Source organism: Tyto alba, unplaced genomic scaffold (assembly GCF_018691265.1).
Source record: "Tyto alba isolate M040663 unplaced genomic scaffold, T.alba_DEE_v4.0 Super-Scaffold_2, whole genome shotgun sequence".
Lineage (NCBI taxonomy): Eukaryota > Metazoa > Chordata > Aves > Strigiformes > Tytonidae > Tyto > Tyto alba.
The window spans coordinates 7,212,392-7,228,150 of record NW_024881282.1 but is presented as its reverse complement, the minus strand read 5'-3'; the positions used below and the strand labels follow the sequence as shown (position 1 = coordinate 7,228,150).

Sequence of the window (15,759 nt, the reverse complement as noted above, 5' to 3'; positions counted from 1 at the left end):
ACAAATGAAAATACATTATTATGCAGAAAATAAAATGACACGATAACAAGCAGCCTGGACATAAAGCTAGGAAAAAAAATACCGGTTGTAGTCTGAGCTATAAACTTCTGTATTTCTTCCTTGCTCTTTTTGTTCAGCACTGCCTTTAAGAAATATACCACCATGCATAATGATACAAACTTAAGCTATGGGCTGATCTTGTAATGGAAACTGTCACATGGGTGAAAAAATAAACTGTTCTCATATTTCAGCACTAACTGCAGCAGTCTTTCCTATGCACACACCAGGTATAACAGATTATCATTGTTCTTTTTATTCTTCTCTGATCCTAAATAAGAAAAAAGATCTAGTTCTTAGAGCTCAGTATTGTAACTTTCAATTTCTTTTCAAAAATATCATTCTACATTATGGTTTTTAGCCTTAGTTCTAATACTTCTGTTTTTAAAGTCTGAAATTACATATATTTAAAGAAACTCTGTTCTGCTGAACTGGAGTTTGCGTTCTTGCTTTTATAAAGCACTTGAGTTTGTGTTTTTGTTTTTAAGAGCACCTGTGTGCTCCTGCACTTTCTGTCTCATCTATACCATCTATTACTTAACAGGAAAAACATGATTTATTTATTTTTATTTTTTTTAAAGACTAGGTCATGAATGCTTCAACTCTTCACTCATTTTGAACGAGGAAAATACTGTTACATATGCTAGGATGCAAGAAACTGGTAAGACATTCTTTGGTCTGCAATTTTTACAGGTGAGAGGTAACCAAGTCTCATTGAACAAACAATCCCACAATATTTTAATGCAATGCTGCTTCAGTTTTACCATAGAATAATTAAAGAGTTGTTAATTTGGCATTACATTCTGAAAACCCTGCTCTAAAGAAAACAAGGTAGAGAAGAGAAAACCACACCCAGGATCCTGTAAGTGTCACAACAAATGGTCTGAAAATATGAGTTTAACCTCAACCCATATAGACGGCAAAACTGAACAAACCGTTCCCCGATATGCTGCATTCACGAGGCTAATCTAAGAGAGCATATGAAACCAAACTGATAAATACACCCAGATTAGAAAATTCCTGCACTGCAATTCGGCAAAACAAAGTGCTGAGAACCACAGTGAAGGGCCAAACTCCACACAGACAAGATTGCTTGTTGCCTCTTGGTTCCTGTCAAGTGCTAAGGCAGGAGCAAAGCTGGAAAAAGGGGTTATAGATTTGCAGGCATTGTCAATACAGTCTACAAAGAAATGGCCTCCCAATAAAAAAAAAAAGTTTCCTGGCCTTATCCTGAAGGGTAGAGAATCCGGTGTGAGTAAAGCTAGTGCTATTTAATGGTACTCCATAAAAATGTCCTTATCTAGGCATCCCAGCACCTCATCATTCCAGAAAAGTTACATGGATTTTAAGAATTAGGGCTTTTGTGCAAGTTTTCACCTAGCAGAACTCCAGGACCCACAACTGTCACCTGTTCAATGTAGGCTAAGAGTATTTTCTAGCCTTGGGAAGAAAAGAACTTAATTTTAATTTGCAAGATAAAACCCCTCTAACATTGCCCTTTTTTGAGATTCAGCATGTAGACAGATGGTATCACTGAAGAAAAGTAATATTGACAGTCTGAGTCACACTGTGAAAACTCATTCTGTGCAAGGTTACACCTTCAAAGACACACCTGGCCTGTGAAGGCTCCATTGTGCACAGTGAGATAATGCCCCAGGAAAAAAAAAAAAAAAAAAAAAAATCATTCACAGATTTATTACTGAATTTAGATATTTGGGGTGCGTGGATGAAGATCATAATGCTAATTTTAAGAATATAGTTGTGGGCTGATTTCTGTTCCACCTAATATAGCAGTACCCTAACTTAACAGCAGTTGAACTGGCCCCAGGGCTGGATTTGACCCTGAGCAGTTTTCAAACAGATCTACCAGACCTGAACTTTTTTCACAATCAATAAGAATTAAGAACAGGATCCAGAACAACAACAACAAAAAAGTCTGGGTAATTTGTTATCTTCTGGTCCCAATCCTCAGGTTAGCAGTTGTTCAGTTTGTGCAAAGCCTGCAGGCCAGTGCTGGGCTGAAGTCCACTCTTAGACGAAGAAGTGGGGGGGGAAAAAAAAAAAAACAAAAAAAAACAAACAAACAAAACAAAACAAAAAAACAACCTGCAAAACCCTAAAACCCACAACTCCCACAAACCTACCCTTAAAGTAGCACTTTTAAATGTTTTAAAAGTCCAAATGCTTGAACCACATGCAGCATTTGGACACTAGGAACTGTGAACTCACTAGATAAAATCCTAAACTCCAGAATGATACTCTGTTTCATCCTCTTAGGTCTAGCCTTGTTGAGAGCATTGCATTGCAAGAGGAAGAGTCAATGAATTCCTTGTGGCTCTGCTATCTCAACTGATGAATTAAATGTTTGAAGTGTCTAGGCTTTCCCTTCCCACTCAAACTGGTGGGATTATTGCTTTCCCATCACTGTTTCCCCTCAATTCCTGATCACCTGCTGCCATTAGAGACAGACCCACAGTCATGTCAGACCAGTTTCTTTCGAAGTCCGGCACCAAGAGAATAGAAAGGAGTAGTATTTTAAAAACATGACACCTCCTGCAATTTCCCACATGCAATGTTGTGTAAACTAATCTAAATCATATTGAAATAAGCCTATACTGAAATCATAAGCACTGAATTGCACATAGTCCTGCCATGTTTGCTTGCTTCAGCTTTTGACGTTTTAGAAGCAAATAATCTGAGACACCTAATCAAGTATTTATGCAAAATAAGTGCAAGTAAGCATCCAGTCCATATATTAGATCACTTCCTAAGGACCACTTCCAACTGTCTCATAAATTCTGGACTGTGGGTTTGCTTTAGAGGGAAGATCTTGAGCTATTGGTGAGAGTACGAGCACGCATGAACAAGGCATACAGGCTGAATAATTTGTGGCACAATTTGGAGCAAAGGGCAGGAAAGGGCCCTGAACAATAATTATCATGCCTTGCATGGCTGTGACCTGAAATCACTTCAGGTTAAAGACCACTATTAAGTTGGTCATATTCCAAACAACTGCATACATGTTCTTAAACCTCGTTACCTTTTATGTTTTTGAAGAGAATGTCCTGTCAGTATATGAAATGTATTACTGTATCAATCACACACAATTTGTGGAGTATGTAATGGTAATAACAACATTATAAGGCTATACTACTTCTAAAGTATCATCTTTTCCTGATGTTCAAGATGATGTGCAAAATATTTTAAAAGATACATTAAATAGGAATAGGTTTTGTGCTGGCCATAAAGAAATAGCTCCATACTCTCGAAGGTAAAAGCCACTTGTAAAAAAAACTACATTCAGTAACAACTAACTGTCAGCATTATCAGCCAACTTGAGGCAGGGAGGGAGCAGGTAAGCTCTTTCTTGTGATAAGCAACCTTTACCATCCTTATTATACAATTGCATTTTTGGGGGAAGTCTATAACAAAGCAGTTAATTTGACCTTTTTTAGCATGGTTTCAGATGTGGGTAAGACAAATACCCCTTTGAGTTCACTGATAATGATACATAAAGCATAAGATAGACCAGCAATGCAAGCCAGAGTTAAGACTTACACCAACCTTTGGTGCCATTCATCGTGAACGTGCGTGCCCAGTTTGCAGACCACGAAAGTGAAATATTCAACTGCTACTAGATACTGTACAAATGCATAGTAGGAGAGAAGCCTTGCTGCAAAGAAAAAACAGATGACGTACAGAGAAGGCCTTAGAAGACAGACAAGAGATTGAAAGGTTACAGAGCTGACTAAAGCCACAACCAGAAGTAAAACAGTCATCCTAAGAAGCAGCTCTGGCTCTTACCTCACTCTGTTGACTGAAAGCACAAACAGTATCTTACACCCTGGTTCTTGCTTCCTCAGTGGTTTTCAGGAATCTGGTCATTTTCACCTGCTGTCACTCTAGCTAAGAGATCAGCATTTTCCTTTTGAAATGCAGGCTTTTGGAAAGACTTTCACAGAGAGAAAGACTTCCTACACGTACGTATTTTTAAAAGGTGACATGTCTCTCGGATATCAATTTGGGATATTTCAAAGCAAAATGGAGCTGTTTGAGATGTTTACAGACTTTAGATAGAGTGATTTAATACAAAATCCTCAGTAATTAAGAAAGTACTTATTGTCCAGCTTTCCTGCAACAGCTATAGCCATTCAGGCATATCCAAGCTGACCATCTTGCCTTACTCTTAATAAAACCTTCCAGGAAGACATTTCTTTTCTTGGTAGAATCTGAATTATTTTCCACAAGTATCCAAAGATTCTAGTTTTTTCTACCTAAAATAAGTTTAGTCTCCTTAAAACATCTCAGAGGTCTTAAACTGTGCACCCAAAAATCTGGAAAATACTAAAGAGCAATTTTCCAGCCTCTGATTCTTCATATCATCCAAGCTTAGAATTCAGGCTGAATTAGTAGTCTGGTCTCATTAAACGACTGAATGAAGAGATGCAGAGGTTACTGTCCCCCTGCATGGAGGGACTGATCATGGCCAGGCACTCTAACCAGAAAATCCTGGTCTCACTTCTGGGAACCAGACTAAATTGAGAGATGAGAACATGTGTGGGACCGTTCTATACACCACTGACAACTTTTTCGTTGAAGTAGTAAGCTGGAGATTGTTCTGCATTCAAATGTAGAACAATTAACAATGCATGACTATGATTTGTCAGCCTTTCACATGCATGAATTGCTTGGGTGATTCTGAGGAAATTTTTGATGACCTTTGAAATAAGAGGCAAGTACAATATTTTGGGCTGAACTTACAGCTCACAAGTTTCACCAGTCCCGATACATATCTACTAAGTGTAATTAAGCAGACAGCTTACCTTGAACTAGATTTCTGTTGTTGTTCTTGATGTTCCACAACGCCATGTAGTTCTGGTGGCACAAAGACTTCTTTATTAACATTGCTCACCCAGCTGTTCTTTTCTTTGTTTGATTTGTTCTGACTCATTTCAGCTAAAACATGAAACAAGAATATTGTTGTCTCCCATATGTTCATACAGGATTTCTTAAGAAAATGCAGGTATTCCTATTCAGGCCTACAACTATTTCAAAAGTCCACTATACTTTGATTATGTACAGAAGCAGATCTGGTACATTCTGAAGAACGAAGTTTTTTAATGTTAATAGAAATGTCACATACTGCTCCAGATACTTCATTTTACTACTCCAGGTGCATCTGTTTTAGACCTTAAAGTCATCCTAAATGGAGGTTTCTACAACAACCCTGGTAGAGACTGATCCTGTAGTTCTTACATCTAGATAAACATCAAAAATTCAACCTTGGTGCCCTGAGGAAACAAAGCAAAGGAGAAAGTGAAAATATGTTGAAGTATAGTTAACCAAGTCAATTATTCTCTTCCTAGAGCAGTAAACTGGAAGTTGGTCATAACTTTCATTTAAACAGGTGGCTAATCCCCTATGGATAGAATTACCACAAGAAACTAAGAAAGTAAATATAAAAAACCCAATCAAACAAAAAAGCCCCACTCATTCAGCATTTACATTTCTTTTTGGGGTAGGACTGAATCCTATTCTAATAACATCTCTCAGAGCCAAAACATTAGTTTACATTATTTCCTCTACTGCTTTTTCAACTTCTCCAACAGTTTAAAAATTAAAAATTTCTTAGTGTACAAAAATAAGCATGATTTTTATTCTCACTTTTGATATCCATAACTGCAAATAAAAATATCTTGACACCTAATGAGTCACTGAAACCAAGCAATTGCACATAGTTCCGAATGTACCTGTATGCTCCTTTGTCTAAGTAATAAGATTAGGAGTAATTAACCTTCCTTTAAGATAATATGCCTTTAAGTACTTTCCCTTAAGCTATAAATTACTATAAAATTTAGCTAGAATTTTACAGCTGATTTTCATAACCTTCAAGTCCCAAACCAGCCAAAACCACAAACTTGCCACACTAACAACCAGTAAATCTTTGCATTCTTTTCTGTTTTAGACCTTTTCTTGTTAACTTACAAACCCAGAACCATCCCAAAGTAACCTCAAACTAACCAAACTGCCATTACACAAACTCATTTCTGGGAATATAGGAATTGAGAAGCTGTAACATTGCAGGATTAGACACAGGAAAACAAGGCTAAATTGTAGTTACAAAACCTACAGAGAGTAGCAAGCTGTAGTACATTCAGAGTACTGAGAGAAATACCTTACTTGCTTCACTAGCACAGAGTGAAATCCCTTAATAGAACTTAAAAAAAATTAAGATTGCAAATTTTAGTACAATCTAGTCAAAATAATAAGAGTCTTGCCCTTCTAAATCAAAACGATTTAGTAGAACTAGAGAAGCTTAAGACAGGATGGGGGTCAATTTCTGTAAGAAAAAAAAAAAATCACTTTCTATAGCAAGAATGACAAAATAAATTAGGACTTTTCAGATTAGAAATTCAGATGCTGAGAGATTTATAATACAAATCTATAAAATTTTGTATACTATATTATATACTTTTGTGAATCTAAATCGACCGTTCACTTTCTCTCACAGGTATCATAGAATGGGTTGGGTTGGGAGGGAGCCTAAAATCATCTAGTTCCATCTAAATCATCTAAGGGACCTGAAAGGTCATCTTGTTCCAACCCCCCTGCCATGGGCAGGGACACCTTCCCCCAGACCAGGTTGCTCCCAGCCCCGTCCAACCTGGCCTTGAACCCTTCCAGGGAGGGAACAGCCACAGCTTCTCTGGGCAACCTGTGCCAGTGCCTCACCACCCTCACAGGGAAGAATTTCTTCCTTAGATCTCATCTAAATCTCCCCTCTTTCACTTTAAAACTGTTACCCCTTGTCCTATCCCTACACCCCCTGATCGAGAGCCCCTCCCCACCTTTCCTGTCCCCCCTTTAAGCCCTGGGAGGCCACTCTAAGGTCTCCCTGGAGCCTCCTCTTCTCCAGGCAGCACACCCCCAACTCTCTCAGCCTGGCCTCACAAGGACCTGCTCCAGCCCACTGAGCATCTTTGTGACCTCCGCTGGTCCTGCTCAAGCAGGTCCATGTCCTTCTCATGTTGGGGTCCCCAGAGCTGGACCCAGCACTGCAGGGGGGTCTACCCAGAGCAGAGCAGAGGGGGGGAATCCCCTCCCTCACCCTGCTGCCCACACTGCTCTGGATACAGCCCAGGGCATGGGTGGATTTCTGGGCTGTGAGTGCACATCGCTGGCTCATAGTCAGTTTTCCATTCACTAATACCCCCAATTCCTTCTCCACAGGGCTGCTCTCAATCCGCTCATCACCCAGCCTGGATTTGTGCTTGGGATTGCCCTGACCCATGTGCAGGACCTTGCACTTGGCCTTGTTGAACTTCATGAGGTTTTCATGGGGCCGTCTCTCAAGCCTGTCCAGGTCCCTCTGGATGGCATCCCTGCCCTCCAGCGTGTTAGCCTCACCACATAGCTCGGTGTTGTTGGCAAATGCTGAGGGTGCACTCAATCCCACTGTCCATGTCTCCTACAAAGATGTTAAACAGCGTCAGTCTCAACACTGACCCCTGAGGAACACCACTTGCCATTGCTCTCCACTTGGGCATCGAGCTGTTGACCACAACTCTGACCATGACTATCCAGTCAATTCCTTATCCACCGAGTGGTCCACCCATCAAACCCATGTCTCTCCAATTTAGAGACAATGATGTCATGCAGAACACTGTCGAGTGCTTTGCAGTACTCCAGGTGGACTATGTCAGTTGCTCTTCCCTTATCCGTTAGTGCTGTAACCCTGTCATAAAAAGCCACAAAATTTGTCAGGCACGATTTGCCTTTAGTGAAGTCATGTTGGCTGTCACTAACCACCTCCTTATTTTCCACGTGCCCTACCTAGCACAGTTTCCAGGAAGATCTTCTTCATGATCTTGCTGAGCATACTGGTGAGACTGACTGGCCTGTAGTTCCCTAGGTCTTCCTTTTCTCCCAAGTTTTTAAAAATGGGAGTTATGTTTCCCCTTTTCCAGTCAGCAGGATAACGTTAATTCTGATCAGTTCAAAATCAGAAAAGAAAATGGTCACTTATGTGGAAAACCTTCATTTTAAAATGCCTTGAGACAGGACATGGTGAATGTTAGAGGTATGGCTTTAAACAACTTCCTGAACAAATTAATGTAGAAAAAAAATATCCAGAAATACCTCCTCTATTTCAAAAGAGTTTTGAGGTGAAATTGGCTGCAGGCTGGTCCTGAGCTTGGAGCCTACACACACTGCCAGGCACTCTCAGAAGCAGGGTGCTGGGATGACGAGCTTTTGGTCTGGTCTTGTAGAGCGTCTCTTATGTTCTACTCTTGTTTTGTTTCTCTTCAAAAAAACCACTGCTTACTTCTGACATTAAACACAATGCATTATCTTCTCACATTGTGATTTTTTTTTAGATAAGAGTTTCAGAATATAGTACTTATCAAGTAAGCACCAAGCTTCTCAACCTTACTCAATTTACACACAATATATTGATACCTACCTGTACTATTAAATGCCTGCAACTGTTATCTGGCACATGAACACAGCTGGCTTTAACACTTCTAACAGATCATTTGAGGGCACTCACCATGATTTAGGGGCTGGTAAGTACCTTTACAGGTAACATGGACACAGGATGCCACTTCTGGCCACCAGAACTCCCAGCACATATATTTCAGTAATTATAACCACTAGCTCTAGCTAATTGTCCCCACCATTTCAAATCAACTTGAAGTACCTTTAGTCTCCTTAAAAATAAAAAAATAAATTAAGCCTTAAAGGTCTCAAACTAACACCCAAAATCTTGGAAATCCATGCTGAAGAGCAATTTCTTCAATCTCCGATTCTTTGCATGTTCCAGGGTAGTTTACAGGCCCCCAAAAATGGAAATAAGAATGCAGTCCAGGGGTGCTGAGGGCTTTTAGTCCTGCATATAAACACAACCCAGTCCCTCCTCTTAGTAGTCATCACACAGAATTCTCTAATACATGACAATGGGGGAGAGGAAAGCTTGCACTGCAGACTACATTAGAAATATCTTTCTTTGCACCATTTTCTCCTTGTAGAGATACCAATATTCTTCTTGTATTTCAGACAACAGTGTCTGAAGTTAGCTAAGTAAGACCCAGCCTTACCAAAATAAAATATAAACCAAATGCTTACCAAGAGTGGCAGGCTTTCGTCTCATGGAAGCTCTAATAATATCTGCTCCATGTATCTTATCTCTGTGCCTCTTTGACTTTGCTTCATAAAACCACTGTCCACTCATATTCTTTAGCTGAACATCATCTTTGACTTTTTCTGGTAAATGCCTGGGGAGGGGAAAAAAAAATAAAAAAATAATTAAAAAAAATACATGCACAATCTACTTATCTGTGTGAACAGAGTAAAAGTCAGGTGGGTTTGGGGTTTTGGCAGGGGGTGTTGTGGTTTTTTGTTATTTTTTTTTTTTTGCGTGATTTTTTTGTTTTGTTTGGTTTTTTTTTGTTGGTTGGTTGGTTTGTTGTGGTTTTTTGGGTTTTTTTTTGGCTTTTTTTTTTTTTTTTTTTAACACTGTCTCTGCATACTATCTCCATCTTCTGACCTGTTACTCTCCTTATTTAATTATGAAGGATGACAATGAACTGGAGAGGGAAGAGCCTCAGCCCTGTTACTCTCAGGGCATCAGCTGAAATAACTCTTAAAAAAAAAAAGCATATGCTTTCCTATGATAAACTCTCAAGCAGAGACAGCTCTGCAGAAGTTTCCAATAACTGCAGATCTTGACTTCTTGCCTTCAAAAGCCAGTTTTCCAGGGTTAAAACCAAGATATGCTTGCCTTGCTAGCTTAAGAAACCTGTGCCAGAACTAAGTCCATGGCTGTTCTGAGGTTCAGAAATGCTTAAGACTATTCATAAGGCACTACTTCTACACACACATTCCAAAAGTGCACTGGAAAGATGGTGCCGTATTTTCCATAAGTTACACAAAGCTCCTCATATGAAAGCAATGAGTTACAAAGGAAGATAACATCAGATGGAAGAAACAAAAAATAGGCTTGTGCAGTTTATTAATCTACACGTGCAACCATATACTGTGAAGCAAATTTTTAATAATTTATTTCCAGGTTTCAGTGTCACCCTGCTTTTATGAAGTATACTTTAACAGATTAGGTTGTTGCTGTGTGCAATTTGAGAGATTCTTTTCTCTCCTTGTTAGGCATAACACATTAGGCATATGCTTATACATGGCCTGGAGACTAATCTGCAGACCAGGAAAATTACTACACAGATTTAAAGAGTACTTAATCAAAAAAAGCCAAGTCTGCCTTCTCCATTTAAGTTCTTTTCTTCAGCAAAAAAGCTAATAACAGGGCCCAAGGGAGAAATCAAAATAAATGGAGTTACTTGGAGACTTTATGGCTAAACACAGTCCACATTGCTGTGGGATGGTGCTATCTTCCACAGGCCTAATGACCAACCATAGAATGTTTTGGGTTGGAAGGGACCTTTAAAGGTCATCTAGTCCAGCCCCAAAGAGGTTCATGCCAGTTTGATATTGCTCATAAGTTTAAGAGAAGGAACTTCTAGTGCAATCAAGTAGCTATGATGACAGTTCCTTTACTATAGGTTGCAGATTTAATTGTCAAGTACAGACAACCATTCACATCGGAGAAAGGACACAGAGACAGTCCCAACCCCCACACTAACATGGGCCATTCTCACCTATCACTCAACTTTTCCTTCATCTATGTATGGCCAGAAGTGAAAAGGCCTATTTGAATGCATCAGCTATATTAGAATTTGAATACATAAACTTCTTTTTGAAAGTACTGTCAACAGTCAGCCCCTCCTAGGTGTGTAAACAACTTCTGTCTTGAATCAGGTACTCAGTTGAGGCTGCCAGAAGTTGAGGTCACCATTGACAGTTTTAATGGCAAATTGCAACAGCCCATAGCATTACTGGGCCATTTAAATTTGGCTCTCCCTCTTGCTTATAACTGTGTGCTTCTCTAAAAGCCAAAATACACACTCTTCATATGCTGCAAGTCCTCTCATATGAAGAAGGAACACAGTAGTAGCTTCCCACTCTCCTCAAGCAAATATATTACTCAGGTATGAGACAACTCCTCATTGCTCAGCCAGTTTATAACCACAGCCAGCAGGAATAGTGGAAGTATGGCATGCAAGAACTTTTTACACAGATTATTGCTTCTCCCTTTCACCTTCTTTCCCACGTGTTCTTTGTCTTCTCAGACCAGATACTCCTTAGGGCTAGGGACTGGCTTTTCACCTACTTGTACAGCCTGCAGGGCAACACAGCTCTGACCCCAGCTAGTGCTTCAGGGCAGTATGACAACACATACCAAGGGAGGTTCTCTAATGGGAAGGTACTGAGTCACAGGGCAAGTATTCAATGCCCTCACCCTGTTTGATTCAACCCTTTTACCCCAGACACTGCTCACTTCTTTCCCCTTTGTATTCAACCACTGAAACTAGGGTGTGGTAAGAGACCTTTACAGGTTGGGTCAGACCAATAAATAACTGTAGAAGTGGACAGGATCCCAAGCCTCTCAGCTGTGTCAGCCTACTTACCTGCTTTTTGGACTCTCAGATCTGCAACTGATCAGCATAAGCAACTGATCAGCATAAGCAGGACAGAGATATGGATTTGTCATGGCTCTAGACTCATTAATCATCACCCATGGCCAACGCAGCTCTCATTTTAGCTGGAAGTGAATGTCAGGAACCTTGCTCCCACCCCTGCTTGCTGCTTGTGGAAGTCATAGTACCTTAACTCCACCAGCTCAACAGGCCCTCTAGACTTTGGGAGATCACTGTGCTTGCTGACAAAGGTATAAACATTCTCTCAATTTACACAGTACTTTCCTTACAAACGGCCTGTCCCGCTGATAGGACTTGTATGGTAAGAAGTGACAGAAGCTCACAGCAGCTGACTTCAAACTACTTTTGCCTTCTCATCTCAATAGCACTTGACCTTTGTTAGCTTTGCTTACTTATCTCTTCAAGAGATGTATTTGGCCTCTCAGGCCCATCTTTTGAGGAACTAAAAGCAACATAAATATTAAAGTTATTACCAGGCATTCCCCAGCCACAAACAAACAAACAGATTTCCATTATCAGAAAGACAAATAGTTCTAGAACTTGGCTTGTGGTTTACCTTGAAGGGAATTGTGGAGAAATCAGACTGTAGCCACAGTTTTCCACTGCTACATATGCCTTCCAGCACACCACAACAGGATTAGAATCTAACAGTTGATTCTACAGCAGTTCTCCAGACAACAGAAAGATTAACCATGTTGTCATGTTATTTTCCTCTTGGTGACCAAAGAGCTAGTAGGTTTCCAGATTAAGATTCAGATTGCAAGTATGTGATTAGGAAAAAATTCAATAACGGCTTCACATATGATGTAAGTATGTATTCTGGAGTCCCTCAGTGGCCTGTTAAAACGCCAGTTAGCCTCTGTTGCAGTTTTCAGAGTGAAACAGCCTGAAGTTATAACAAAGCTAGTGTCTGTTTCTTTTATATATTCTTCTATATATTAAATTCAAGAAAACGAAGGTACATAGTTAAAAGGAATTAACTCTAAAATCCTCTTATAAAATAAACCTGAGTTCCCCCATTACTTAATATGATTTTTCCACTATGCTTAAGTGAACATTTTTGATGGCAAAATGACAATTTTTTCATGCCGCTGTGGCACTAAGTACATGCAGAATTACATTGAATGCGCATACAAAGCAACTGTCTGGCACTCTGCAGGCAAACAGAAAATCTACACGTGTATTAATTGGGTTGTTTCTCCCCACCTCCAGAACATCTGATAGTGGGCTAAATCTCATGGTATCACTGCAAGGCAGGAAATCTGCTCTGATACAATCAGTCCCTACCAACCTTCCTCTCAACAAATCCAGAAGGGTTTATCTTCTGTTTTGTAGGCTAGTGTAATGGCTCACTGCATGTTAGGGCAAAGTGATAATGACTTCTGTTTCTTTTTTTGAAACAACAGAAATATATACCTGTATCTAAAACTGTTCAGCTACATCTCCTCGGTGTCTCTTAATTCCTTTCCCTGTACCCCCTTGTTCACAGTCCTTATTGAAAAACAGCACAGGATTTACAACATGTGACAACTGACATCTTTCATTGCCTTATTCCTTAATCAACAACTTAAACTGAGCTTTTTGTACAGGAGAGTCTGTGTGGTGCCGGCACATTCTGGGACTTCCTGCGACATACTAAGAAGTATTTAAATCTGGGTCTATGTTTGGCTCAAAGAGAAAGATTCATTAGTATCTCACACACCCTATTCTGATAATATGGAAAAGCACTCCTGTGACTGGTGGCAAAATAAAGGTCTTTCAAGGCCTGTTACCACCACTCTATCTACAAATTCACTTCCAAAACTTCCCTCCTGCAGTGAAATACCAAATAAGTGGAGAAAATGAAAGTAGAGAGACTTTTGAGGAACTCATCCTCAATTCTGTTTGCTATAAGTGTAACAGCAAACCCCAAACCAACAAGATGACAGACGATTTAGGTTCTGGGTCATCTTCTGAAAACAGACAAGATAAACTTTTTGTAGTATCACTTAAGCAAGAACAGGAGTAAAAGGATACTAGACCACGTGTTATAAGTGTCAGACTTGCTGATTAGATTTTTTTTCTTCTTCTTCGAGAGTGGGAAACAGCCACAAAAGCTTTACAAGGCAAAAGGAGTAATTGTTTAAACATTTCACTTTGCATGAGCATGCCTCTAATCTGCACATATCTAGGTAACACGTAGGAAAAAAATTCTGTTCTGCCTTTTGTTAGAGAACTACATCCAAAACATTTGTAACAGGCAGTCTCAGGTTGGGAATATGGATTATTCCTTTTTCATAGTAGCTGCACACATACGACTTTCAAAAAAAAAAAAAACCAGCTACTATTTGATTGGTTTAAGAAATAAATAAATATAGTTTTAAACTGGTTGAGAGCTATACTAGGAAGAAGGTTATGCAACCTTTCCCCATCCTTGTCATCATGATACCTCAACAGCAACACCACTTATTCTTGCCTTTGGGATCTCTTTGGATAGTGAGGTTTTGTGTAGGTAGAAGTAGATGGAAACATGAGAAAAAGGCAGTCTAGTTCTGTTTGTAGTCATGCATGTTCTTCCATTTTATGCCTATCCAGAAGTCTGGGTGTGTTAGGTCTACTAACAATACCCTGATGAATTAATCGCAGCTAGCATCTTGCTTTTGGATCCTTGGAGAACTCACTAGGCTGTAGTCAGCACAAGTCAATGACCAACAAGACACACTGATATTTTTTCTTAAGTCAGAAGGGAAGACAGACATATCCAGGCCTGGAATGAATGAGTTACATGCTTGTAGGTGTGAGACAAGTCAACTGATTTTGGAGAGGACGATGTGAAAGCAGAAAGCTCTGTTGCCCATTGAAACACGGTCTCTACCAGAATCTGGAACCAAAACTATGATCTCAACTTCTGTGCTGAGTCAGTGTCTGTGACACAGATGCTGACCAGATTAATGCTCCTATACATCATTTGTCTCCCAGAAGATGGCCACACATGGGGCATCAGACTGTCATGTTGCCCCATATTTCATTTAGACTATATACACATTCTGCACTGAAGACTGAGACTTTCATTTTTATATGCTCTTCTACTATGTCACCTGCAGTTAGCATTCAGACTTATTGTCCTATTCGTAGCTGCATTGTCAAGTTTGAAGTAAGATTCATTTTACAAGTAATACGTTATAAATCATGTAACTAGATACCCCCTAGTAAGACACACATGATATGTAAATATGTTTAGGCATTCCTTACTATATGAAAGCTTAACTTTATTCCATTCAGGAAATCTGTAGCAAGACTGTTGAAGTTACAGAGAACAGGAGGTAGGAGCCTTTCAAAGTCTGTCAGCCTTCACAGTTCCTATTAGCTTCCACTTGTTCCATATCTAGAACAGCCTTCCACTATTTAGTTTATCTGCTTGTTTTAAATGATTTACACAGAGGGTCCCCAATGGCCTCCCCTCCCTCTTCATACACAAACCAAATAAACCTGCCATGGAAAAAAAACAAAACAAAACAACTCAAAACAAATAACACAAACAAACAGTAAAACCTTCACAATAAAGGAACTGTGACAATACACCTTTGGTATTAGTCAGCCTGGACAGAAGTAAAGAACATCCTGAATCTGGGGAGGAGAGGCAGCTAGAAAGTACGTGCATTTGCTCACAGGTTCTGCTCAAACACAATGTTCCCGCTACTTTATAGGCTTTAGAAGTCAGCATATAAAGCATAAAACCATCCCTGAACAATTGACAGCCCACAGGACACATACAGGCAACTGCAAGTGGTAAGAAGAGCCTGCCTGCATCACAGCTTTCTTCATACTACCAGGAAGGGTATTTCCAAGAAATTGATGCTGTGCTAAAGAATAGGTTGCATTTTAGGATTTCAGGCAAGCCACAAAACAAGACTAATCTACTCTGAAGCAAAGGCTTCAGTTTGGCATTCAATAATACAACACAGACTCAGGCACAAACATGTTTTTGTACTGTAGGGAAAGCCATACTTACTGAGCAAGTACTCAGTTTGCACATTGAAAAGCCTTATTAATATCCACTTTTTTGCTAAAGCACACTCTTCTACCATACAAAATAAGGTCCATCCACCCTGCTTCACTAGCTGATCTAAACAAGCGTCATCCAGTCAAATAATCC

General features: G+C 39.7%; 1 protein-coding gene across 4 annotated transcripts in view; it reads right to left on the bottom strand.

Annotated features, from left to right (window-relative positions):
* Nucleotides 1–15,759, bottom strand: part of SYTL2 (synaptotagmin like 2) — a 64,514-nt gene that overhangs the window by 26,464 nt on the left and 22,291 nt on the right. For all 4 annotated transcript variants that reach the window (XM_042793305.1, XM_042793306.1, XM_042793307.1 and 1 more), the window contains 2 exons: nucleotides 9,184–9,332; nucleotides 4,881–5,013 (listed from right to left, as the gene is read on the bottom strand). In XM_042793305.1, the coding sequence (XP_042649239.1) occupies nucleotides 4,881–5,013; nucleotides 9,184–9,332 (282 nt within the window). The remainder of the gene's footprint in view (nucleotides 1–4,880; nucleotides 5,014–9,183; nucleotides 9,333–15,759) is intronic.